Source organism: Passer montanus, unplaced genomic scaffold, assembly GCF_014805655.1.
Source record: "Passer montanus isolate IOZ18808 unplaced genomic scaffold, ASM1480565v1 scaffold35, whole genome shotgun sequence".
NCBI classification, from domain to species: Eukaryota; Metazoa; Chordata; class Aves; order Passeriformes; family Passeridae; genus Passer; species Passer montanus.
This window is the reverse complement of record NW_024368263.1, coordinates 2,315,843-2,339,695: the sequence shown is the minus strand read 5'-3', so window position 1 is coordinate 2,339,695 and position 23,853 is coordinate 2,315,843. Positions and strand designations below refer to the sequence as shown.

The window sequence follows — 23,853 nt, the reverse complement described above, 5'->3', positions numbered from 1 at the left end:
CCCGTTTATATTGAAGTGTGTTAAACTAGAACTGGTTTCCCCGTAAACAAGCCAGGACAGTGTTTGTGTGTCTGTCTGTCAGGAATCTGGGAGCAAGAAAAGAGCTGTGGCATCTGCAGATCTGCAGGAAGGGTCTGAATTCTCACCTCCAGGTGTGCAAGTAGGAGGAATTAAAAAAATTAATGATAACTTCATTATTTCATAAAAAAAATAATGCATAACTGTTGTGGTGTCTTCATTAAAAATAGGAACCCTGCAAAACTGCTTGAAGGGCTCCCTCAGATCAATAACTGACAGCTGTATATTAATAATATACAAAAAAGAGCATGTATCACCCTCTATTACATATTTTTAAATGGATCTGAGCTATTCCCTGCTTTTGCAGCCCAGTCCTGTCTGAGAACCAGACGCAGGTGGGGGGGGAAAAGCAGAAAAAAGACATAATGGAAACCAGATTTAAATAAATGCAGTGACATAATCTGTATGGTTTCTTGGCAGGAAAAGAACAAGTTTGTGCTTTTCATATCCGCTTTTTCAATAAGCAGTAAGTTTCCCTTTTAAGAAACAGCCATAACAAACAGTTCTGATTCTTCTCCTATTAAAGTCAGGAGCAGAACCCACTCGGCTTCCACTGAAATGCCCAGATTGGCATTGGCATTGGCACCTCACATGAACTAAGACTCACCAAATAACATTTTTATCCTAACTCCAACTGACATTTGGGATGAAGAAAAGCACCCTTCACTTAAAAAAGATGCTGCTGTAATTGCCAGTGTGCGTGTGAAGCTCTAGACCTCCTCACCACACAGAAAACCTTGCAAAGTTATACTCTAAAACTTAAAAACACTAAGGAAAAAATAGCTAATCTGATAATCTTTTTTATTTGTAGCATGAGGACAGACATAGCAGAGAGAACTGAGACAATTCATTGTTTTGAATTGCCCAGGGCTGACAATTATTATTGGATTTTAAGGTTCTTCCACTCCTTTTGCAATAAGAAAGTGTATGTGGCAGAATTCCCTTGGACACACTGGGAAAATAAAATCTGTCTTATTTCATGCCAGATGTGCAGGAGACAGAAAAGTAAACACGAGATAATGGGACAAGTCAAATGGTTTGGTATTTAAAGGAAAGACAACCCAGGGCAATGACTGTATCATATTTAATGTTCAAATCATAGTCTCTAACACCATTACATTATTCTGTTACAGTTTTTTCACACACTGTAAAACACCCTACAGTTACTGTATTTAAAAAATCCTAATTAAAAAGAGGAACACTCTGTGACAGCAGAAATAACCCAAGGGAACAAGGAAAGGCTGCTTAAATTGCCATCAACCCATCTCAGCCCATCTCACCTTGCTTTTAACCCTTTGTTTACAGCAAAATCAGGGATCCAGAGCTGGCACAGTGCACACTCCCTGGTTGTTCCAGTTTACAAACTCCTGGCAGCACAGGGCAAACTCTGACCCAGCTCCTGAGGGGATTGCTCCTATCTTAAACCATCCTAAAGCAGGAGGGGTTTTAGCACTCCCACCAGGATGAAAGCAAGCAGCAGGAAGGAGAGGCTTGGGCAGCACTTCCCAGCTGTGGCACATGCACAGGAGCTCCGTGGAGCTGCATCCATGAATCCCAACAAAGCTGCAGCACAAGCCCACACCATGGCCAGACAGCCCAGGGGCCTCCTGAGCTGCTCCCACGTGGTGGCAGGATGGGAAGAGAGGATCCCTCTGAGCCCCCCGAGCCCTGAAGGAGGTCAGGGGTTTTGTCTGTGCGTTGGGGAAGTGGAGAAGGGTGGGATGAGTGGCTCCAGCGTGGGTTTCCCCTCGGAGCAATCAATCCACCTACAGCGAAACCAAGCAGGGCAAAGCCCCAGATCTGCTGTGTTTACTCTGGCAATACTCCTGGCTGCAAACTGTGGGAGTTCAGCCTGGATAAATGAGATTTAGGGCGCAGACGTGGGCCCACGTGGGAGATCTCTTCCTGCAGAGATGGAGGCTCCTTCCCTGCCCTGTCCTGCCGGGGTGTGACCGTGCTGTGGCACAGCTCTGCCTCTCCCATTCCTCCAGGAGCTCCTGACACCACGTTCTGCCCCTGTACCTGCTCTGTGTCACCGCTGACATCTCGTGCAAGGGCTGGGCTCCGCAGGCGCCAGCCAAACAAAGAGGGTTTGGAGCTCAGGACGCAGGGAATGAATTCCCATCCGGACAGAAGTCTGGGCAGCTTTCCCAGCAGCCAGGAAAGGCCAAGATTTCAGCTGAAGATTTCATTCTGGAAGCCCTACTGTTCCTTTTCCCACTGCTTGCAGCAGTTTAGGAGAAACCTCATGCAGGGGAGGAGGAGGAGGAATTTGCAGACAGATCCCAGCAAGCCCCTTCCCAAACTGACTCACCAGCCTTGCCCCAGGGAAGGGGTGGCTGCATTCAGACCCTTGATCCACTAAAATATCCCAATTTTCAGGGCACTGGCAGCTCTTTCTGCACCACCAGAAACTGGCAGTGCTGCCAAAGGAGTCACAGTAAAGGAGCTCTTTGAGCCTCAGCGTGTAAACGTGGCTTTAACTTCAAACCTGCCAGCTTTGTGCCTGCCTTTTATTCACATTTTTCCCTTGGCTCCACTTGAATATAGCAGTATGATTTCCAGCTTATCCTTTGGGGAAAATATATGTATATTTCATCTATTTAGCTGAATGGGCTGTTTATTATTCCTGCTGGTTGTTGCATCATCCCTGACTCACTCATGCCAGTGAAGAACCTGACCCTCTGTATTTTCTCTCCAGGTGTACATTACCCAGCACCATGGTTCTGTAAAGCAGGCTTTGGGAGGTAGGTAGCAAAATAACCCCCAAAAAAATAAACTTGTGGAAAGGCAGGCTGTGCTGAGACAGGGGCTGCTCTGTGCTGCTCTCACAGGCAGCATTTCTCTGTTTTCCTTCTGAAAAAGCTCCCTCGGGACATGTGAACTGGCAGTTTTGTCTCTCAGCCTCGAGTTTCCACCTTTCCTGAAGGGAACAGTGTTCCCCCTCGCTTGAGGGTAGTTTTTGTTAATTGTTACTTATTCCCAGAGTCTACAGGGTCATTTAGTAGCTGACTGATGCTGCACCTTTATGGAGGCACAGCTGTCCTAGAACACTAAACCAGACCATTTATCTCTGGGACATATTCACAGCACCTCTGTCACTTAAAAATCCCTAAGCTAAGGGGCAGATTTTCAGCTCAAGTTCTTGAAGAGGGTTCAGGGTTCTTGCCCAGGGTTCTTGAAGTGTTGGTCATTTAACAGTACTAAAACCCCACACAACAACAGTGCCATCAAAAATATGGGGGGAAATTTGGCTGCAAAGCTTTGCTAGGAGTTACCAAAGAATGTGTTTACTTAAAGCACATCCTCAAAACTTGGCTTGTGCTGCTCCCTTCCCCATCTCCAGCTGGGAACAGTTGTGCTGCTTCTCAGCAGGAGGTTTCTCCCTTTCCCAGCTGGGCAGAGATCCTTTTTTCACATTGCAGCCCTAATGGGTGGGCAAGGAGAGGGGCTGCATCACTCCAGCATCACCCCAGCAGCCAGCCAGGCTCCTCCACATCCCTCTCCCTGGGGCACCACCTCATCCATGCCAGGGCACAGAGGGGATGGGAAGTGACCACGCCTGCCTTGGGGGCTCACCTGTCCACACAGGGCTTGCTCCATCAAAGGCACTTTGTGAGGAGCATGCAGAAGGTGTCAACTTAAAAAAGCTTCAGGAACAGAGCCTGAGATAAGGCACAAAGCATCGGCACAAGTCGCCGGGGCAGAGTGAGCAGAGGTGAAGCAGAGGGACTGGGCAGGTGGCCAAGGCACAGCTCCAAATCCATGTGGCACTTCTGAGCAGCACGCTTTACCAAGAAAGGCTGTGGCAGTCCCTGATGTCCAGAAAGGGAAGCTGAGGGGCAGGGAGCAGCACAGGGACTGGCCCGAGCTCACCCAGCAGCAGAGCTGGCACTCAGACCCAGCCTCATCCATCCCTGGGTCCCCAGCAGTGCAGAGAGGAGGGAGGGCTGCCACAGACACACACAGGGCTACCAAGGAGAGGTGGCAGGAGAGCCTTCTGAGGGTCTGTCATGCCCCTCTGCCCGGGCAGTCACCGGCGCTTCAGCACGGACACGCAGTCCTTCTTCAGCGGCCCGATCTGCAGGTGGGCATCCACGCTCTCCAGGAAGAAGGCTGGCTTCAGCTTGCACGAGAAAAGAGAGGCAAACTGGCGGTTGATCTTGTTCTGGAACGGGTCGAGCTTCCCCTTGGCAGAAGGGGAGACCTTGAGCTGCTGCAGGCAGGTCATTTTGGAGTCCTTGACCCCGTAGAAGGTCAAAGCCTTCTCCGAATACTCCAGGAAGACGCCGATGGTGTGGAAGAAGGGCTGCTGGATGGGGCACTCGAAGCCACCAAACCAGGCCACGTAGTTCTGGCCGTTCCACTGCAGGCAGCAGGACCTGTCGTTCCTGCCCAGGCGGCCGTGGTTGTAGGCCTCCCGCGGGTCGAAGTCCTCGGCGATGACCCCGATGCTCACCCAGCCGTCGATCAGCTCCACCTCCCAGTAGTAGTTGCCCCTGTTCATGAGGTTCAAACCCAGCACCTGCTCGCAGTTGATGAAGCGCGTGGGGCTCTCCGGGTAGGGGATGGGGCACAGCACCCGCTTGGCCCCCTTGGTGCCAAACAGCTGGATGAACTTGTCGGCTGTGTCACTGTCCAGGTCGATGATGAAGGCAACTGTGAGGGGCAAGAGGGAGAAATGAGCAAGGGAAGTGGAGGGAAGTGCAAGGAAATCCTCCCTGCCCCAGCCTTTGATGATGAGCATGATCCTTTCTGACCCTTCCCATCACTCTGTCCCCTTGCTTTTAAGTCCCACGGCAAATTTCAGTCAATGAGGATGAAAGGCTGAAAGAGCTGATACTCCCATAAGCAGGATGAATACAGGTTACTCCCATAAGCAGGATGAATACAGGTTACTGGGCAGAGGGGCTGCTTGAGGAGCTCAACCGTGATACCAGACTTTGGAGAATCCACCTGAAGACTGGTGATAAGGAAACCTCACATAAAAGCATATTTCAGGTAATCACACATAAATGCAGTTGAGACCCCAAGAGAGAGAACAGCCAGGTATGCCACAGCTGCAAACAGGCAGCCCCCAGCAAGTGCAGCCATGGGCCACGTAGAGCCACTGATGGATCCCAAACAGAGGGGATGCCCAAGGAAGCTCTTCCAGGGAACAACCCTGGGCATGGATCACTATCAGCTGAATGGCAGTGTGGACCATGGAATGTCCCAGTCTGACAGCAGAAGAGCACACCCTCCTAGAGGCCAGATTTTGCTGCTCTGTGCCACTGAGGCAGAACTTGTCCCCTAAGGACACGTCAGCAGGTGACCCCATATCCCCTGTAAGGCTGGGGACACACAGGTAGGGTGTGGGAGCTCCAGCCCAGCCCTGCACCCTCCAGCCTCAGCCACTCCTGCCCCACTCTGCTCCACCACTGCATGATCCCTGTCATTCTGCTGCTGCAGACAACCCTCACCAGCCCAGAGTCCTGCAGCAAACAAGGCAGACAAACACAACACACCAACTCTGGTCTAATTTAAACAGGATCCAGTTTGCCAAGGGCTGGAAAGCAGCAGGAATTACACAGGACGCCTGCAGCGCCCCTGGGGCAGCTGGGCCAGCAGAACCACAGGGAAGGGAAAAAATCCATCACCTAAGCAGGCTCTGACTGCTGTCAGGAAAGCCAGGAGGCCTCCCTGTTAGCCAAGCAGAATTTCCTCTGCTGGTGGCAGCGCTCCCGCAGCCGCTGGATCAGCGCCGGGCAGGCGGGAAGGGAGAGGAAAGGGAAGATGGGCCTTAGCAACAACCCAAAGCAGAATCCCCCACCAAAATAAATAAAATACCACCTAAACCCATGGAGGAGAAGGTGAAGAAGAAGGACTAGTCACTGCCTTAAAGCCTCCATCTTAGCTTTATATATATTACTATACTCTAAAGCCTTAAACTCTAAGTTTTCTACTACGTGATGTTACACACTTCTATTCAAATCACACACCCACAATCCTAGCTCTACTATTTAATTTTGGAAGCCTTTCTCCACAGCCTCAGGTTAAATGTAGAGTTCTTTTGAGGGTCTGTGCCTTTCAGCACAGAAAGCCCAAAACGCTCAGAATCCAGGGTTCCAACACCCCACTTACATTTCAGGAAATAATCACGGTTCTCCAGGCAGGCAGGGTTGTTTGACTTGTCTGGAAATCGGGATTCAGCCAGCGCTGCAGAGACAGGGACAGAAGGGTTTGCATCAGCGAAGGAACCAAACACCACCAAGGGGGCTACTGGAGCATTGTCCCCTGCCCCTGATGGCACTGAGCTGTCACAGCCCCAGCCAGCATCCCCACTCCCCCTGCACATCCCCAGTGCCTCCCACACAGGAAAGGACAGACGTCACTTTTGTCACCCCGGGGAGGTGGGCAGCAGGGCAAGGAACAGGCTGCAATTCCCATGGGCATCCCAGAAAACGAGAAAGGAGAGAGCTGAGGTTAAATGAGACAGCATGGGAGAGAGCTGCCACATCAGCTCTCTAACCCTGGCATGTTCGGGAGCCCACAGTCTGCCCCGTGAGGAGGATTGTCTGTCCTGGGAAGAAGAGTCCCCTTTCACAGGAGGCCACTTTGGCCACTTGCCCCCTCCCACAGGGCCCTGCCTAACTCCCAGGCTGTTTGTTGCCTCTCCAGTCTCCGTGGAAAAAATCACAAAACCTCAAAGAGGCGTAAGCCCAGACAGGGATTGTGCAACGTGCAGGGAACCCGTGCTGAGCAGCTGCCAGGGCTGGAAGGACAGGGGCCAGCACTCAGAGGGGCCATGCAGCCACGCAGCCACCTCCCACCCACGCAGGGAAGGGGGAAAGGGACAGGGGCTGGGTGAACACAAACCTTCCTCCATCTCCTGGCAATTCAATCCATCAATTCCTTTCCCCTGCAAGTGGTTCCACTGGTTTTTGCAGGCAGTGGACAGCACATCCTTCATGGCACTCACAGCCTGGGTGCACTTGGTGAAGTTCAGCTCCTTCTGGAAGCTCAAAGGTGGAGAGAGCTTTTCTTCCATGGCTGCTTTCAAGGCCTGAAATTCCTGAGCCAAAAAAGATGGAGTTTCAGGAGGTTTCAAACAAGCCAAAGTTGTCTCTTGTTCCAGGACCCCACCCGGCCCTGGAGGATTTGGGATCTGGCAGCTCTCAGGACTTGGCCCAAGGACAGCATAAGGGAGGAGAGCTCTTTCCCAGCCACGTGTTCCTGGCACCTTCTCTTCACTCCCTTTCAAACCAGGACTCAAACCATACCCTCCTCGCACGGAGCAGCATCTCCTCCCTAAAATGTCTCCTCCTGCTGGGCTGTCAGGGAGGGGGGAGGATGCTGGAGGAGGCAGTGGGGCACCCCAAACTCTTGCTCTCCTCCACACAGCAGCACATCAGCCTGTCCTGAGTCATGGACAGGACAGAGGTGGTGGTGATGGAGGGGAAAACCTTGGCTGTCTGGTCCCCCTGGGAGAAGGGAGGGGAGAGGACAGTGCCAGCAAGAGTGAGACTCAGCATCCTGCACATCCCAGGGTTCCTGGCCCCCAGCTCCACGGGAAATGAGCCAAAAGCCCAAAACACAACCCTGTCAGCTCCTTCTTGCCCCATCCCACCTGGAGGAAGTAGATGGTGTCGGTGCTGGGCACGCTCTCCAGGCTCTGCTTGCACTGTGCCAGCTTGGCTCGTCTCTGCTCCTTCCAGCGCAGATCGGCCTCGGCCTCGGCCAGCATGGAGCGCTCCCCGTCCTCGATGAATCCCGTCACCTCCTTCTGGAAGGCTGCCAGCACCTCAGAGGCCTCTGCAAAGAGCTTCTCCACCCTCTCCCTCTCCTTTGTGGCAGCACCCTGAGTGCGGGGAGAGAGGGGCCAGGTCCCACAGGTGAGGGTGCAGGAGGGCCTCGCCTGTGCCCTGCCCAGCACCCAGTTCTCAGCTCTGAGGAATCCCCCTGATCACCCCCTTCACCCAAGAACGTGTTTGCACAAGGGCCAAAGGAGACAACCCCCCCAAGAGCCTGGGGAGAGAAGGTGCAAGAGCCAGAGGATGCCCTGGCATGGCCCTTGCCCTGTTCCTTCTTCCATGTTAAAAATTAAAGCAACCAGAGATGCCATGAGTGTTAGCAGGGATGAGGAGAAAGAATCCTCAGGGGTCTCTGCCAGGATCATCATCTGTTCCTGTGAGCATCATCTTTACAGCCCATGCACCCCAAAATCTCACAGCCCCTTCCCCTCCACCCCCAGCCCAGCAGAGCTGCACCAACAGAGCACTGCAGAGTCACCTTAATGAGCTCCACCATCTTCTTGGCCTGGGTGATGGTGACTGCCAGCTCCTCCAGCTCATTCTCCACATCGCTGAGGAATTTGGCTTGCTGGGCCTGCAGACATGAAGGACAAACACTGAGCTTCACCCCCAGTCCCAGTGGGAGGCACAGGGCATTCAGCCTCTCCCCAAGCTCGATCCACAGACGCTCTCTGACCATGACCTTGCTACCAGGCTTGGCGTGAAGGATGCAAGGGGAACCATGAGTTGTTTTCCTGTTTTCCTTCCCTGCAACATCCAACCTGCAAACAACCCTTCTCTCTCAGCTGGAAAACGAAAGGGTCATGTACAGCTCCACGTTCCCCACCCTGGTCCCAGCGGAAACCAAACAAAACAGGAATCTGAAAGCAAACCCATCAGGCAATGACTGAAGCTAAGAGTGCTCTTAGCGAGTACCCAGGGCTGGGAAAAATCCACCTGGGTTTGGTGCAGAAGCTGAAAGGCAGGCCTGGAGCACTGAGAAACTCAGCACAGAGTCCCCTGGAGGTTTCTGTTTGGGAGCAAAGCTGCAGCTCTGGAGCACGGGCTGCAGAGGAAGCACCTTCCGAGCACGGCGCTTCCTGAGACGCTATTGTTGGCTCAGCCATTGCCCATCACGAGCACGGGTCCCGGGGGAGCCAGGGGACAGCCAGACAGCCCCCTGCTGATGCTCAGCCCCTGGCAGGGCAGTGCTGGCTCCCGGGGAGCAGCTGCAGGTGCTTTCCCCGTGCATCCCCCCCAGCCCGCAGCGCGAGGGCGGAGGGCAGGCACAGAGGTTCTGCAGGCGACATTGAGCAGCGCCCGCCGAGGTCTGACAGCTCCTCAGGGCTGGGATTACACACACTTTCTATTTTAAGGTGCCTCATGACTAATAATGCCGATAAAAGGGTTTTCCCGCAAGCCTAGCAGCCCATCAGGAGGGGCAGCTGGCTTGGGGTGCTGATTGGGGCTGGGCTCCTCCTTGGAAAACTCTCCCAAGGTCTCCAAATGCCTCATGGCCATGGGAGATGCCACCACACCATGAGCCCCACACTTCCAGAGGCTGCAGTGCCCAGGAAGGCAGCACCACGTCGGGACTGGAGCCCCGGCTCCTGGGAAGGCTCGTGGGTGTGAGTTTAGGAGGTGACTCAGCCACATCTGGGAACGGGAGTGATGGAAAAACCCCCGCCGCCAAACGGCAGGATACAAAAGGCTGGGGGAGCGGGAGCCGGGCCGGCTGCCAGCGCGGGCGAAAACCGCCCCGACGGAGCTGTGGGAACGGGACGGGCAGGGCGGGTGCCCCGGGAGCGCGGGGGTGGCACTGAGGGGTGTCCCAGGCAGCCTCGCCCAGCCCTACACCCACGGGACCGCGAGTCCGGACTCCCCACGGGATGCCCGGCACGGCTCTGCCCCGATTCTGTCCCAATCCTGTCCCAGTCCCAGGGGTTCCCCGATGGCGCAGCATCCTGTCCGTATGCTGGGCTGGGATCCCCCGAGGGGTGGGAGCACAGCACGCCCCTGCATGGCATCCCAGCAGTGCTGCACCTGCACACACCCCTCCTGGGCACTGCAATCCCCGTGAGCCCCTCCGAGGGATGCCGCGCACCCGCGACACCCCCACCCCAGGGTGCCACCCCCGTGGGGACCCCCGCGTCCCCCCCCGCCCCACGCACCTGCTTGTGCTCCCGCTCCTGCTCCAGGGGCACCACGTCGTGGCCGCGGTGCTCGTGGGCGCGGCAGCGGGCGCACACGCAGCTCTGCTCGGCGCGGCAGAAGCCGTCGAGGGGCTGCAGGTGGCGGGGGCACAGCCCCTCCTCCAGCCGGCGCAGCGGGGCCACCAGCCGGTGCGCTCGGAAGGCCGGGGCCCGCCGGTGCGGCTCCAGGTGCGGCCCGCAGAAGGACGCCAGGCACACCAGGCACGACCGCTCGGCCGCCGCGCGGGACCCGGGCGGGCACACGTCGCACAGCACCGCCGCTCCTTCCTCCCCCGCCGCGTCCTCCTCCTCGGCTCCCGGCGCCATCGGGGACGTCGAGGGCGGCGGGGACGAGGCGCCGGCGGCGGCGGCCAGCAGCGGCAGGAGCTCGCACAGGGCGCGGTTCTTGCAGAGGCGCAGGGCCGCGGGGACGGGCTCCTGGCACAGCGGGCAGCGGGCGGCCCCGCCCGCCCCGCCGCCGTCGGGGGGGCCTGGCTGCTGGCGGAGCGCCTGCAAGCAGCCCTGGCAGAAGTTGTGCCCGCACGGCACCGTCACCGGGTCCCGCAGCACGTCCAGGCAGATGGGGCAGCCCAGGGGACCCTCGGGCAGCCCCGGAGCCGACAGCGCCAGCCGCAGCGCCGCGGCGGAGGACGACGGGGCGCTCCCGGGCGCTGCATCCATCCCTGAACGCCCCGAGCGGCCCCGGCCCCGCTCCCAGCCCCGGCGGGGGCGGGCGGCAGCCGCGCCCCGCCCGCCCGCTCCGCCTCCCCGCGGGGCTCCGCTCCCCGCCGGGGCTGGGATTGGGTCCTCGGGGCACCGACCCACAGCGTCCACCCGGCACCGGGACCCGCCGCCCTGGAAAGGGTTTCACCCCCAATGGGATCTGCTCCCGTCTGGTCCCTGTCCCTGGCATGCGCCGCCGTCAGGGAGATCAGCCCCGGGGATGTCGCTGTGCTGAGGATGTGCTGTCCCTATCCAGGGTCTGCCGCCTCCTAAAGGATCTGCCCCACTGGGATCTGGGCCTTCCCCGGCTCCCTAGGGTTAGGGTTAGGGAAGCTGCTGACCTTTCCCGAATCTCCCATTCAGGGGAAGTGCTGCCAGCCCATTCCAGCCCCCCTCCCAAGGACCTGCTGCTCCCCTTGAGCATTCCTTCCCCCTCCAGGAGCTGCTGCTACTCCGCAGGTGCTCCCCACCCTGGGGCCACATGGAAGGTCCTGAGCCCCCCTTTCATAGGTGCAGGTGCTTTCCTGGCAGCCCTGGTGTCCATGGACCCACAGCAGCCCTCCCCAGGCCACAGAGGGCTGCAGTGCCCTGGCTCAGCCACTGTCCCCTTTTCCTCTGGGGTCTGGCAGGAACTGGCAGGCACCAGAGGGCTGGGAGACCCCGAAGTGCTTTTAGAATGAAGATCTGCCTCATGAGATCTCTGGACCCCTTCTGTGCAGGATACACAGACAATTTTTGGACTTGGATAAGTTCCCAGGTGCATTCTGGCCCAAGGCCTCACCCAAGGACAGGGCTGCGAGGAGCAGGGAGGTGTTGAGTGAAGCAGGAAGCACAAGACAAATCCTATCTGTTCTTGAAGAAGGGGATTGATCCTTTTAAGCTTTTTGTCCCCGAAGGAAAAAATGACGTGATTAATTTCCCAGGCATTCACATCCCCAGCACTTTTGAACCCAGTGCCCAGTTTCACCCTGTTAATCCTCACCAGCACTCCCACAGGAGTGGGAGGAGATGTTGGACCTGCAGTCTCACTCTTGGAAAAACATCAATGAAAACTTTGGAGTTTCTTCTGTGCCAAATCAACCTTGGAGCACAGCAGTAGGAAACCAGGTTTCCTTATCACAGTGCTACAGTAAATAAAGCACCTTCTGGCTCTGCTGGTTGCTCCAAGGGTTGGTCAGAGGCCCCAAGGGGACATCCCTGCAGGGATGGCTGTGAGAGCAGGGGTACCCAGCTCCCCCCACCCCCATGGCTGCAGGGTCCCACATCTCCCAACAGCAGCAAGGTCAAACCAGTAAGAAAATAAAGCTTTATTGGGAAAAGCAGCATTGTACAAAGAGCTGTAACATAGAACCCTGAGAAGTTGCTCTGCCAGGTCTGAGAACAGCAAGAGGAAACCAAGAAGGGGCTGGGGGAAGCAGGACCTGCCTGCATGTGAGGCTGTGTGAGCACAGAGCTCCCTCCAAATTGAGCACCCGGTGGCAGTACCACCTCCCTCTGGAGTCCCCTTCATCCAAACCTTCCCCAAGTTTGGGACGTTTGGCAGGGAGGGAAGAAAGAGGAAAATCTCATTTTTTTCACTCTCCTTGTTCCCCATTCCTTTACTCTGTCTCCAGGGAGAGGCACTCACCGTGAGCTCCAGCCCTGCAGAGTGTCACTAGTATGACATTTGCATATGCAAATCACACAGGTTAATTCACATGTCTGTCCCTCAGCTCTTGCTAAAACACTGCACTCCACACCTGCCTGAGCACTGAGGCCCCACTGACAGCCTGAGCTGCAGCTCCACTTTGGCACCAGCCTGGCTGTGGCTCAGTCCCTCTGGCACAGCGTCACCGCTCGCCTCTCACACAGCCAAAACACGGGGTACAGGGGCTCAGTGAACACGCTGTGGAAGGAGTGGATGAGCTTTGTCTTCTCCCCGAGGCCATAGAAGGAGAGGAGCCCCTTGCCATAATCCAGGCTGACCCCCAGGTTTGTATAGAGCTGCTCGTGGATTTTCTGGGCGCGGCCCTTGTGCCAGGCCAGGTAACAATCCTCGAGCACCTGCAGCCCCCAGGAGCCCCCGTCCAGGCCGATGTTGAACCTGTGGCCCTGCTGCTGCTCCTGGGGGAGCCCCCGGTAGGTGACCCCCAGGATGACAGAGTGGCTGGAGATCTTCACCTCCCAGTAGTGGCGGCCGGGGCCGTAGCTCTGCGTGCACAGCACCTGCCAGGGCTCGAAGCGGGGGCCCTGCCCCTTGCCAGGAATGGTGTCAGGGCTGTGCTTGGCCTTGTGGGCACCTTTGGACAGCTCCAGGTACTTGTTGGCTGTCTCGGGGTCGAAGGTCAGGTTGCGGTGGTCTGTGGGGAGCAAGGGCATGGATGAAATGTTTCATCAGACCTTTATGCCCTCCCAGCAGTGATGGGGTTTAAATTATGTAGGGTTGGCTCCCAAAAGAGAAGGGAACAGGTTGTTTGGAAGGGAAGGGTAATGGGGAGGATGCAACACCTGCCCTAGAGGGAATGGAAAAGGCCAGAAATAGCTGTTGAGGCACTGAGACACGATGCTGCACAGTTCTTGCACAACCCAGCTCAATGGCCATTGTGACCAGGGTGGCTCTGTGGCCGCTTTGGCAGGGATGTGCTTGGTTTTAAGAGCACAAAATACCAGTGTGGGTTGGGAGAAGGGGAGAAAACCAGGTGTTTAGTGAGAAAATATGGTATTGCAGGGAGTTACTCTCCTCTGCATGGGCTGTGATAGCTCCTGGCGTGGGCATTCTCTGGCCACCAGCACCCCACCTTGCTCCCCCAACACCTGGGCCTGGCAGCTGGCTGGGCTCCTGCCTGCTGCCCATAAATAACAGGGGGTTCCTATTAATAACCCTAAGAATGTTCTGTGGGGCCTGAAGGAAGGAATTCCTACAGGTCCCATAGGCACTCTTGCCTCCTTGGCAAGAGTGACATGACCAACATGGGCTGAACATTACCCAAACCTCTTCCCAACAGGGAGGAGATGGGAAGAGGAACACAGAGGAATTTCCTAAAAGCAGGAGAGGGCTGGCCTGGGGAGGATAGGGGACATGAAGGACTGTAGCTAGGAATGCTGAGGCCATATCCCTGGATAGAGAGCACTGACTGCAGGCAGGGCTCTGGACTGGGGCTGTGCCATGCAGGGCAGTGACTGATCCAACACCAGACAGCCTCAGTTCCATAGGAAAGCACTCCCTGGTGCTGCTAATCCCCCTAGTGGGTCCTTTCCCATCCCTACCCCTACACCACCCTTCTCTGCATTTAGGGAGACACTGGAAGAACCAGGGAAGGACCCCTGTCCTTCACAACCACCCTCCTCCTGGGAAAGGAGCCTGGCTTGGTGGCATCTCTTCCTGCTGGGGACCCCAGTGAGGTGCTGTCCCTGCAGGGCCCCTGTGCTCCTTACCCTTCAGAAGCTCAGCTCGGAGCTGGCACTTGGGGAGAGGGGCCACAGCCTTCACTGCCAGCTCCTGGGGATGCACTGGGCCTGTGGAGGATGGAAACAGGAATTCTGAGTGATGCCACCCAAAAACTGCTTTCTTCCTGGCTTCATGGGAAGAAAAGAAGGAGAAGGAGAAGGAGGAGGAGCTGCATTGTATCCAAACCTGGGAGCAGGCATGTGCCACCATGGTTCAGCATTCCCAGCAAGCAGGGGCCACAGGGAGGCCACTCTGCTCATCCCACTTCATCTGCTGACCAGTAAATGTGTGTCCCACCCCAAACCCCTGTCCCCAGCAGTAACACAGGCCAGGCTCATCCTCAGGATGTCTCAGAGCCCTTCAAAGTACCCCTGAGAGCAGGAGGGTTACCTTGGCCAGCAGGGCTGGGGGCTTTGGGGGCCACAGAGGCAGGCAGGTCCTCCAGCAGGAGCCTGGAGATGCTGGTGAGGATCTCAGAGATGGGCTTGATCACAGCAGCCACATCAAACTCCACGGGCACCAGCGCCTCTGGGCTCTCCAGGGGTGGGAGCAGGGGGAACTCCTGTGGACAGACACACGGACACCATGCACCAGTCTGGGGAGGACTCTGCAAACCCATTTGCACTCACCACGTCTCCCCAGTGGGCAACAGGGGCATCCCAGCACTGCCCACACAACTTTTCAGGGACCCCCAAAAAACAGCTCCTCCCCACAGCCCCAGCACATCCCTGAGCCAAAGCGAGGATGCATTCCCAGTGGGAATGGGCTGGACATGATTCTGCTGTCATCAAAAGGGTGCAGGCCCAAGCAAACAGGAGGACACAGTGCCAGGGTGGTACCTGCAGGAAGGCCCTGTGGTCAGGGCAGGCCAGCAGGCTCTGAACCCTGTCCCTGTGCTGGCCAAGGGCGTCCAGGCGGTCCTTGCACAGGTTCCAGTTCTTGTCCACATGCTCCAGTGCTGCGCTCTGCTCCTGCTCAATCCTGGCCATTGTCTGACACCTGAAATCCTCCAGAGCTTGCTTCAGGTGGGTGAATTTGCTCTGAATCCCATCTTTGAGCTCGGAGCAGTCCTGGGCAGGAAGAGCCATGAGAACCAGTGTGCTCCCACCCACGGGCCAGCACAGGGAGGCTGCAGCCTTACCTTGATGCTCTCTGTCTGCAACTCCAGCTCCTTCATTGCCAGCTCAATCCTCTCTGATTCCTCCTGGGCTTTTTCCAGGGATTCATTCAAAAAGGTCTATGAAGGGAGGCACCAACGGAATATTACAGTTGGAAAAGACCTCCAAGATCATCGAGTTCAGCCTATGACTGAACACCCTCAACTGGCCCAGAGCACTGAGTTCTATACCCGGTCATCTCTCCCAGTCATGTCCAGGTGCACATCCTGTGGAACAACCCACTGCTGCCCACCTGGCCCCCAGGACCCTCTCAGGGCTGCAGGACAAGGCTAACACAGGGAAGGAGGCAGCTTGGGAAGGGGACTCTGTGTCAGGATAACAATGAAGTGATTTTTTGTGCTGCCTTTCACCCCCTTTTTAGCTGTTTCCCCTAGATCAGAGGGCAACAAACACATAGGGCACCGTTCATCTCGAGCTGCTGGATTTCCCCAGCTCACTGCTGCTCCTGACAACACCTGGCTTCTCAAGGAGCAGCCAGGCACTGGGGCACCCCCCTGGCCAGCCCCATGTCCAGCTGAGGCTGGGCACTCTGGCACACAGAGGGACATCACACCCTGCAGCAGCACACGGGGCAGTGGAGGTGGATGCCGTGCGCGCCCGAGCTGTCACAACATCCCTGTTCTCCCGTGTCCCCCACCTGCTTCTTGGCTCGCTCCTCCTCGAAGAGCACCCTGCGGTGCCGGCGGCAGTCCCGCACGGTGCAGACGCAGCAGATGCAGCGCCGCTCGTCCTGGCAGAACAGCTCCAGGGGCCGCCCGTGCTGCCGGCACAGCCCGGCCGGGGCCGCCTCGCCCCGGCCCGCGGCCGAGCCGCGCTCCTCGCTGTCCCGGGCCAGCTCCACCACGCTGTGCAGGGTGACATTCTTCTCCAGCTGCGGGCGCCGCTGGAAGGCGCGGCGGCACTCGGGGCAGGTGCAGCTGGCGGCGGTCCCGGCCTGACTTTGCTGGTCCCAGTGGTCGCCGATGCAGCGCTTGCAGAAGTTGTGGCCGCAGGGCAAGGTCACGGGCACCCTGAACAGCTCCAGGCAGATGGAGCACACCAGCTTCTCCTCCAGCTTCTGCGACATGGGCGATGCCATCCTGCCCGCGCCGGGGAAATAGAAACTGGCGGAGGAGGAGGAGGAGGAGGAGGAGGAGGCGGAGGAGGCGCTGTGCCCAGAGGCGGGGCAGGGCTCCCGGCCAGACGCGCTCCTCAAGTGACACCCGGTGGCTGTCCCCTGTCACACGCTGCGGAGAGGCTGGGGCTGCTCCCCGTGGGGAGGCAGGGCTGAGAGGCACGGTGGGACACTCCGGAGAGGATGAAATGAATGCTGCAGTGACAGCACAGGGAGACTCAGGAGGCGACAGGGATCGGAGCAATGTGCATTTCCATGAACGCGTTTGCTGGGCACACAGCCATGTGCAATTGGATTTTCACTCCTTTGTTGCCTTTTGAGGGAACTTCCAGGCATCCTCAGCTCTGCCACGGCTGAGGATGCCAGCTCTCCCCGAGCTGAGCATGGCAGTCCCCCTGGCACAGAGACCTGTGCAGAGCTCCTGCCTGGGAACCAGCAGAGAGGCACCCACTGTCACCTCCCTGTGCCCTGGCAAGGCTGTGACACACGCCAGCACCATGTTCTTCCCTTGCATCTTTTAAACCACAGCTGCTGCTCTCTGCCATGTCCCCATGCACACCCACCACACCTTTTCCTGTGAACTTCCTTACAACACCTGTGCACACCAGCACCCTGAAATACAATTAAGATGGCACGTGGGCCACCTGTCCCTGCTCGGGTGGCAGGTGGAGCCTCCTGCCCAGAGGCCAGTGTGGTGCCTGGGCACTGCAAACCTTCCCCTCGTTGTCACTCAGTTCAGTTTCAGTTTTCCCAGCCCAAGCCTTATCTCTGTACCAGGCCCATGTGCTATCTTGCTCACATTCCCAGCCTTGTTTTTCCAGCCTGCCCTCATGAGCAGCCTCCCTTTCACCTGCACAGGTGAGGGCAAGCAGGGAGCAGGTCTCTGGTGGATCATCCAGACCAGCTTCCATAGCACAGGCAGGCTCAGAGCCACCCCCCTGAGCACAGGAGAGGACTTGGGATATCTCACAACTCCCTGTATGTCCCAGCAAACTTCAGTTGGTGTTTGGGGGTCCACATGAACAGGAGATGCACAGTGGAGCAGAGCAGAGAGCAGAGGCTCTCCAAGGCCTGGGAACAGGACCTGCAGCAGCAGTGGCAGGTCACCACCAGCAGCAGCTCAGCTTCTGCTCACCTGCCTATGCCAGGTATGTCCTGTCCAGAGACAGAGGGGAAGGAGGCTGAGGGTAGCTAAAGCCACCTCCACAAACCTTGTGCAGGTTTATCACCTGTGTAGCCACTCTCTTCCCAAACTACAACATCCAAGAAGGGAAGTGACTCTGGCCAGTGGAAGGGCTGCCCATCTGCCCTACAGCCTGCTGAGCTCCCCAGCTCTGGGCCAACTGGCCAGGGTAACAGGCTCTCCCCAATAAAGACAGCTTTGCCAGCACTGCTCAGAGAGTGTTTAATCAGACTCATCTCTCCAGGAGGACTGCACAAATAAAATCTGACACAGTCCTGAACCACAGCATTGTGAGAGGAGGAAATCCAGGCTGGCCTGGCTCTGTTCCATAAACAGGAAAAAGGGAAACTGTGATGCTTGCAGGAAAGCAAGGCAGAGCATCTCTGGGGAGATGCAGCCTGCCAGCCACTGCTGCAGAATCAGGAGCAAGGTTTCAGCCTGGCCATGGACTCACTTTGAATGCTCTCATTAAGCAGCTGCCAGTCCTGTGAGCACCCAACACCAGCTCCCAGCACAGGGAAACTGGGAGCTGAGGGGCTGAGACTTTGTCATTTCCCTCCTGAGGCACTGAGGGGAGCACAGGAAATCCAGGAGCCAGCATCCCAGGGACACAGAGGGGCCAGCTGCTAGTAGATGCCGTAGGTGGGCTCCTGTGTGTCCCTGTACCTGTCCAGGTACCTCAGGGGCTGGTGCCGAGGGAACTTCACCTGCGGAGGGTGGTAGGGGGGCGGCCGCACGAACTCGAACACGGGCTCCCTCATGTCTGCAGAGAGGCACAGGTCAGCAGGGGGCTCACGTGTGAACCCCACACCCCCCTGCACCACACAGGAGCAGGGCTGCTCAAACACGCCCTTGGAGTTAGTTTAAAATGCTCAGCCAAGGGTTAGGGGGTGCTCCTTCAGGCTGCTGTTAGTTTGGAGGATGGCTCAGGAAGGGCTCAGCCAAGACCAAGTGAGAGCCTGCAGCCACAGGGCCACGTCCCACCCACAGACCCCCTCCAGTGTCCCCATTCCTTACTGAGCAGCTGATGGAAGGTGGAAGTGACAGAGCTGTCCCACTGACACTGGAAAAATGCCAGCCCTGCCGGGGTCATGGCATCCTTGTGCTTTTTGTAGAAGTCAAATGTGCTAAAGGTTCTCATCTTCAGGCTGTAGCTGGAAACAAGACACAAGCACCAGGTGAACCTCTCCTTGCAGCAGTACTCTGCTCCACATCACCCCAGGGCATATGACAGAGGTGGAAAGGGAAGCCACCAAGAGGAAATCTCCCAGTGTCTCCAGCTCCATGCACGTTTCTGGGCAGGACAAACCACTCTCTAACAGCCTGTTCTGTAACAACAGGACTCTGCAGTGCTGCAGAGTACACACAAACCCAGAGCAGCCCTGCAGAACTCTGCAGAGTGACAGGAGCTGCTCCTCCAGTGCAGTGACAGACACACAAACCCCACAAGCAGCAGCAGCAGCCAAGCCCAGCAGGTGGGCAGAGGAATTACCAGGGCGTGGGCCGAGCGTCCTGGCTGAAGTCGATGGCACCGTGCTGCTTGAAGAGCAGGAAGATGAAGCGGTGGTAGCCTGTCCCCATGGCAGGGAAGGGGGGCAGGTAGTGGCACATCTCCTTGCCAGCCTTGATGTCACTGCCTGGGATGTTGGTCCTGAACACAAACACATTTATGCTCGTCTCCCTCCAGAAGAATCATCCAGGACTGCAATTCACTCTGCCATGCTGTGATGTGATTTCTGCCCCGTTTGATAAGGGAATAGATAGGAGAGATTGCTTTCACCACAGGAAAAATCCCACCCAGTGATTGGAATGCTGAACAGCAGCAACATCTGCAACTCCTGCATCCTTAGCAGGACCCAGAACACAGGGCTAAAGGAGCTGATGGCAGGAGCACCAGGAAAAGCCACGGATTCTGAGCTGTTGGAGGAGTTTGTGCCCAGCCCACAAGCACAGAGCACCTGGCTCTGATGTACTCACACCAGCCAGTGGAGGTACTCCGAGTCTGCATCCCTCAAATGTCCATCTGCCAACACACAACAGGGAAAAGGGACTTAGGGACACCCTGGTGCCAGCATCCACCCCAAACTGAGAATGCCCAGACCTGCTTTGACCAGAGGGAGCAGCTCAAGACCTCCCAGAGTTCCTTCCCTAGCAGAAAAGGAACTCATTCCTATAGGACTGAGTTTAAAACAAGGAGGAAAGAACTCTGCAGATCTAATTCCAAGATTCTTGAAATCTTCTTGGGCAGCTGCATCCTTCACTGTGCCTTGGTCTCTCAGGGTGAACAGTGTCAGCAAAGCTGCCTTCCAGGCAGACTGCCAAGGAAGGAGAGTTTGGAGGGAAACAAAGATGGGAGTCAGGAAATTGTGTCCTCTACATTGTGACACAGGTCCTGTAGTATCACTGTCCCTTCTCTCAACTGCTAGGGGATTTGGGGAGGCTACAATCTTTCCCTCATGTGTAACATGTCCCAGTCTAACAGATATAACATCACAGAATCACAGCACAGTTTGGGCTGGAAGGGACCCAAAAGCTCATCTCATCCCACCCCCTACCATGGGCAGGGACACCTTCCACTAGACCAGGCTGGCCTTGAACCCTTCCAGTGTTCATCATCTCTGTGCAGCCAAAGAATCAGGAGTTAACCAAAAGCTGAGTGAAACAACCCAGTTTAAACATGTTCCTTTAAAGAAGGAGCTCACCTGGATTTGTGAGCAACAAGGTCCAGAGGGAGCCTTTGTCTGCCTCGTACGACACTGCAGGGGGACTGGAAGCCTAAAAGAGCAACATAAAGAGAATGTAAATCACTCACACAACAGCTTCCATGAACTGTGTCTGGGCAAGGCTTGGACACAGACTGGGCACTGCCAGGCCACTGAGGAATCCACAGGGCATAAATAACCACCAGCCTCCTGCCAGACAACCTACAACCTCTGTCCCTGCCACATGCACAAACTGTTTTCTTTCAGCATAAAGGAAACAATTTTGTAAAAGGCATCCCCTGGAAGGAACCATGCCTGTTGGAAGCACCTGGCAGAAAGAGGCTTCCCAGGGGCTCCAAGTTGTTCCCACTCCCCTCTCGCACCTCTGAAGGAGTCACCATGTTCCCATAGTAGACTGGCACGAGGTACTCATCCTCCTGGCTGTACTGCACGCTCAGGGCCACCCAGGGGGTGAAGGTGGCCCCCTTGAACAGGTCCCGGAACACGCCGCAGTGCCTGGCCACGCGCTGCTTGTGGAACGGGCCACTGGTCCTCTCCCACTCAGCCCTGACCTCCTCCAGGGGAATGAGCACTGCAAGGACACAGGCAGGATGCAGGGGCAGCAGCTGGACAGGCAGAGCAGCTGGAGCAGGAGGGAGGTGCTGGGGCACTGACCAGTCCGGAGCCGTGCCGCTCGCTCCATCTCTGCATTCTGGTGGTTCTCCCTCAGGATCCTCTTCCTTTCCTTGAGCTCCTTTGCCCGGGACAGCCTCTCACGTGGCAGGCCAATGTCTGTCTGGGGCTCTTCAGGGAGGGGTGAGAAGAGAGGGGGTGAAATGTGAGCACCCAAACACACCCTGTGAAATGTCTGAGAGGGTGAGACAGAGACTTCCAGAGATCAGGATCACAGAAGGGCTTGGGTTGAAAACCATCCACTTCCCACCCCGCCACGGACAAGGAAGGACAATCAGGACTTGATTCTGTCCCCTCTGCACCTCCCTCCCCAGCTCATGGCCCTCCCACTCCCAGCTGTTATCTGCTGCAGGCTTGAAGCTCTGCCCCCTTGTCTGCTCTCCGTGGCACCGAGGAATCCCTTCCCCACTCCGCGACTTTTGGCCGCTCCTGACCAGCCTCCCTCCCTCTGGAAAACCCCTTTTCCCTGGGGAGCACACCCCCCAGAGGGCTGAGGCTGTGCCGGAGCCCTCGGGGGCCTTGTGGGGGCTCGGGGGTACCTGTGGGGGGGTCGGTGTGTCCGTGGTAGGTGTTCCACCAGCGCGGCTGCCGCGCCGCGCGCCGCGCCTGCCGCAGGTAGCGCGCGAAGCTGCGGTACCGCTGCAGCGCCTGCGGCTCCCCCACGGCCACGGCCTCGTTGGGCAGGGGCCCCAGCGGGGCTGCCCTCCTCCACAGCGCGGCTGGGGGACACAAAGAGAGGGGAGAGGCTGGGGCGTGCAGGGCCAGAGCCGTCCCCGCCTCCCGCGGTTCGTGGAGTCGCAGGAAGGGGCCAGAGAGATCTGATCACACAGCCCTGCTCCAGCAGGCTCATCCCAGAGCATAGCATTGTGTCCAGGTGGCTCTGGAATGTCCCCAGTGAGGGACACTCCACACCCTCGCTGGACAGTCTGTTCAGGGCCTGGGCACTGCACAGGGAAGAAGTTCTGCCTCTGTCCAGGTGGAATTTCCTGGGCATCACGCGCTGTCCGTGCCTCAGGTGCCATTGCTGGGCCCCTGGAGCAGAGCCTGGGCCGTGTTCTGCTCTCCCTGCACACAGGGACACTGGGACGAGGGCCCCCCTCAGCCCCAGCACCCTCAGCCTTTCCCCAGGACAGAGATGCCCCAGTGCCCAGACCATCTTTGAGGCCCTCCACAGGACCCGCTCCAGCAGCTCCGTGTCCCATCCCGAGGAGCCCAGAGCTGGACCCTGCTCCAGGGGAGGCCTGGCCAGGGCTGAGCAGAGGGGCAGCATCAGCCCCAGACCTGCTGGAGATGCTCTCCTGAGGCACCCCGGGCCCAGTGCCCTCCCCGTGCCCCCGGGCACAGCGCTGCTCGTGCACAGCCCCAGCTCCTTCCCCACGGAGCTGCTTTTCCAGCCGGGCAGTCCCGGCCTGGGCTGTTCCTCTGAAGGACCCTGCACCTGCCCGTGCTGAGCTTCGGGCAGTTCCTCTCTGCCCTTCTCCCCAGCCTGCCCAGGCTCCTCTGAAGGGCTCCCAGCACTCTGCGCTATCGCAGAGCCCTCCCAGCTTTGTGCCATCAGCTCAGGAGGCACCGACCCCTCACCAAAGTCACCGGTCACCCTCAAACAACACTGGGCCCAGTACTGAACCCTGGGGGACACCACAAGGCCTGGCGTTCGGGACACAGCCGTCCGAGAGCACGCTCCCCTTCGCTGCCCCTTTCCCGGCGGGTCTCGGGGCTGCCCCGGTTCTCCCGTCTCTCACCGGCCGTTCCGAAGCTCCGCCCGCCGCGGGCCCCGCGGAGCGCCGCGCTCAGCAAGGGCGCCGCCATGTCGTGCGCCGCGCTCAGAGAAGGACCCCGTTGCCATCGTGACGGGCGCTGCGCCGCGCAGGCCTGGCTTGGAAGGCCCGCCCGCCAGGGGCAGTCCCTCGTGGCGCCTGAGTCGGGCGGTCCCCGCAGTGGGGCTGCCCCTGGTACTGCCTGGTTGGAAGTGTCCCCACGGCCGCAGCTTTTCCCTCGGCCCGGCTCGCCATCCTTGCCCTTGTCCCACCCAAACCTCCTTCGTGTCGCGGGCAGTTCACACCAAGGCTGAGTGCAGGACAAACTGCAGCTCCCGCTTCCCGCAAATCCCCGGGAACCATCTGCCTCTGGAATTTTCTATTTTTATTTTATAACCCGCAGCCCCTCCTGCAGGGCCTTTCCCCTCACACGCTGCCAGCCCCTGGGAACACGGGCTCCTTGTGAAGCCGTCCCCAAAAGGTGGCGTTTTTAGCAGCCCATGGCTCCCTCAGCGACCCCACAGGCACAGCCCCCTGGTTCTGAGGGAACAGGGGCTTAAGGGTCGTGGAATTGTTAAAAATAGGCTAGAAACGGTTGTAAAATAGTTGATAATTGTTAAGCATGTACTGCTAGTTCGGTTGTTATATTGTAAAAGGGGTTGAAAGGGTAATTATAAGAAATATGGTGCTCAATGTACCATAACAGACCTCAGTGAAGCGCAGCACGAGCCAGAACCGCAATGGGCCAATCAAGCCTTAAACCTTCACGCAAATAAAAGATCCAAAAAGAAACCAACCCAGAGGGACAAAAACAGGATAAAAAAAGGCATCTGACCCAGGGAAGGTGTGCTGCTCCACCTGGAACATCGCTGCTGGAGCAGCCCCAGCACTGCAGCATCCCCGACGGGAGCGCTCCTGCCCGGCCCAGGCCCCTTGCTTTAGGCTTTTTCTTTTTTATTATAATAAATGCTGAAATCACTTCAGTACCGGGAGCCTGGTTCTGCTTTTAATAGCTTGGCACTGAAATTGCTCCT

General features: G+C 57.4%; 2 protein-coding genes across 2 annotated transcripts; both read right to left on the bottom strand.

The window, feature by feature from the left end:
• Positions 1 to 1,144: 1,144 nt before the first annotated feature.
• On the bottom strand, positions 1,145 to 17,444 carry TRIM47 (tripartite motif containing 47). The gene is made up of 12 exons (XM_039716194.1): positions 16,008 to 17,444; positions 15,334 to 15,429; positions 15,032 to 15,262; positions 14,583 to 14,754; positions 14,180 to 14,260; positions 12,581 to 13,104; positions 10,022 to 10,753; positions 8,350 to 8,445; positions 7,688 to 7,918; positions 6,937 to 7,132; positions 6,202 to 6,276; positions 1,145 to 4,737 (listed from the first exon to the last, which is right to left on the bottom strand). The coding sequence occupies exons 1-12, from the start codon at positions 16,446 to 16,448 to the stop codon at positions 4,112 to 4,114; spliced, it is 3,501 nt and encodes a 1,166-aa protein (XP_039572128.1). The 5' UTR covers positions 16,449 to 17,444; the 3' UTR covers positions 1,145 to 4,111.
• A 427-nt stretch (positions 17,445 to 17,871) lies between these two features.
• On the bottom strand, positions 17,872 to 22,932 carry MRPL38 (mitochondrial ribosomal protein L38). Its single transcript, XM_039716293.1, has 9 exons — positions 22,805 to 22,932; positions 21,602 to 21,781; positions 21,045 to 21,173; positions 20,753 to 20,961; positions 20,370 to 20,442; positions 19,645 to 19,690; positions 19,160 to 19,318; positions 18,685 to 18,821; positions 17,872 to 18,430 (listed from the first exon to the last, which is right to left on the bottom strand). The coding sequence occupies exons 1-9, from the start codon at positions 22,869 to 22,871 to the stop codon at positions 18,294 to 18,296; spliced, it is 1,137 nt and encodes a 378-aa protein (XP_039572227.1). The 5' UTR covers positions 22,872 to 22,932; the 3' UTR covers positions 17,872 to 18,293.
• Between the last annotated feature and the right edge of the window lie 921 nt (positions 22,933 to 23,853).

Coding starts and splice junctions, on each gene's coding strand:
- TRIM47 (XM_039716194.1), bottom strand. CDS start 16,448: ATGGCATCGCCCATGTCGCAGAAGCTGGAGGAGAAGCTGGTGTGCTCC. Junction 14,755..15,031: donor ACCACAGGGCCTTCCTGCAG/GTACCACCCTGG, acceptor GTCTGTCCACAG/GAGTTCCCCCTGCTCCCACC. Junction 14,261..14,582: donor CCCCAGCCCTGCTGGCCAAG/GTAACCCTCCTG, acceptor CATCCTCCACAG/GCCCAGTGCATCCCCAGGAG.
- MRPL38 (XM_039716293.1), bottom strand. CDS start 22,871: ATGGCGGCGCCCTTGCTGAGCGCGGCGCTCCGCGGGGCCCGCGGCGGG. Junction 19,691..20,369: donor CTTGTTGCTCACAAATCCAG/GTGAGCTCCTTC, acceptor GTGTGTTGGCAG/ATGGACATTTGAGGGATGCA. Junction 18,822..19,159: donor GACGCTCGGCCCACGCCCTG/GTAATTCCTCTG, acceptor TCTTGTTTCCAG/CTACAGCCTGAAGATGAGAA.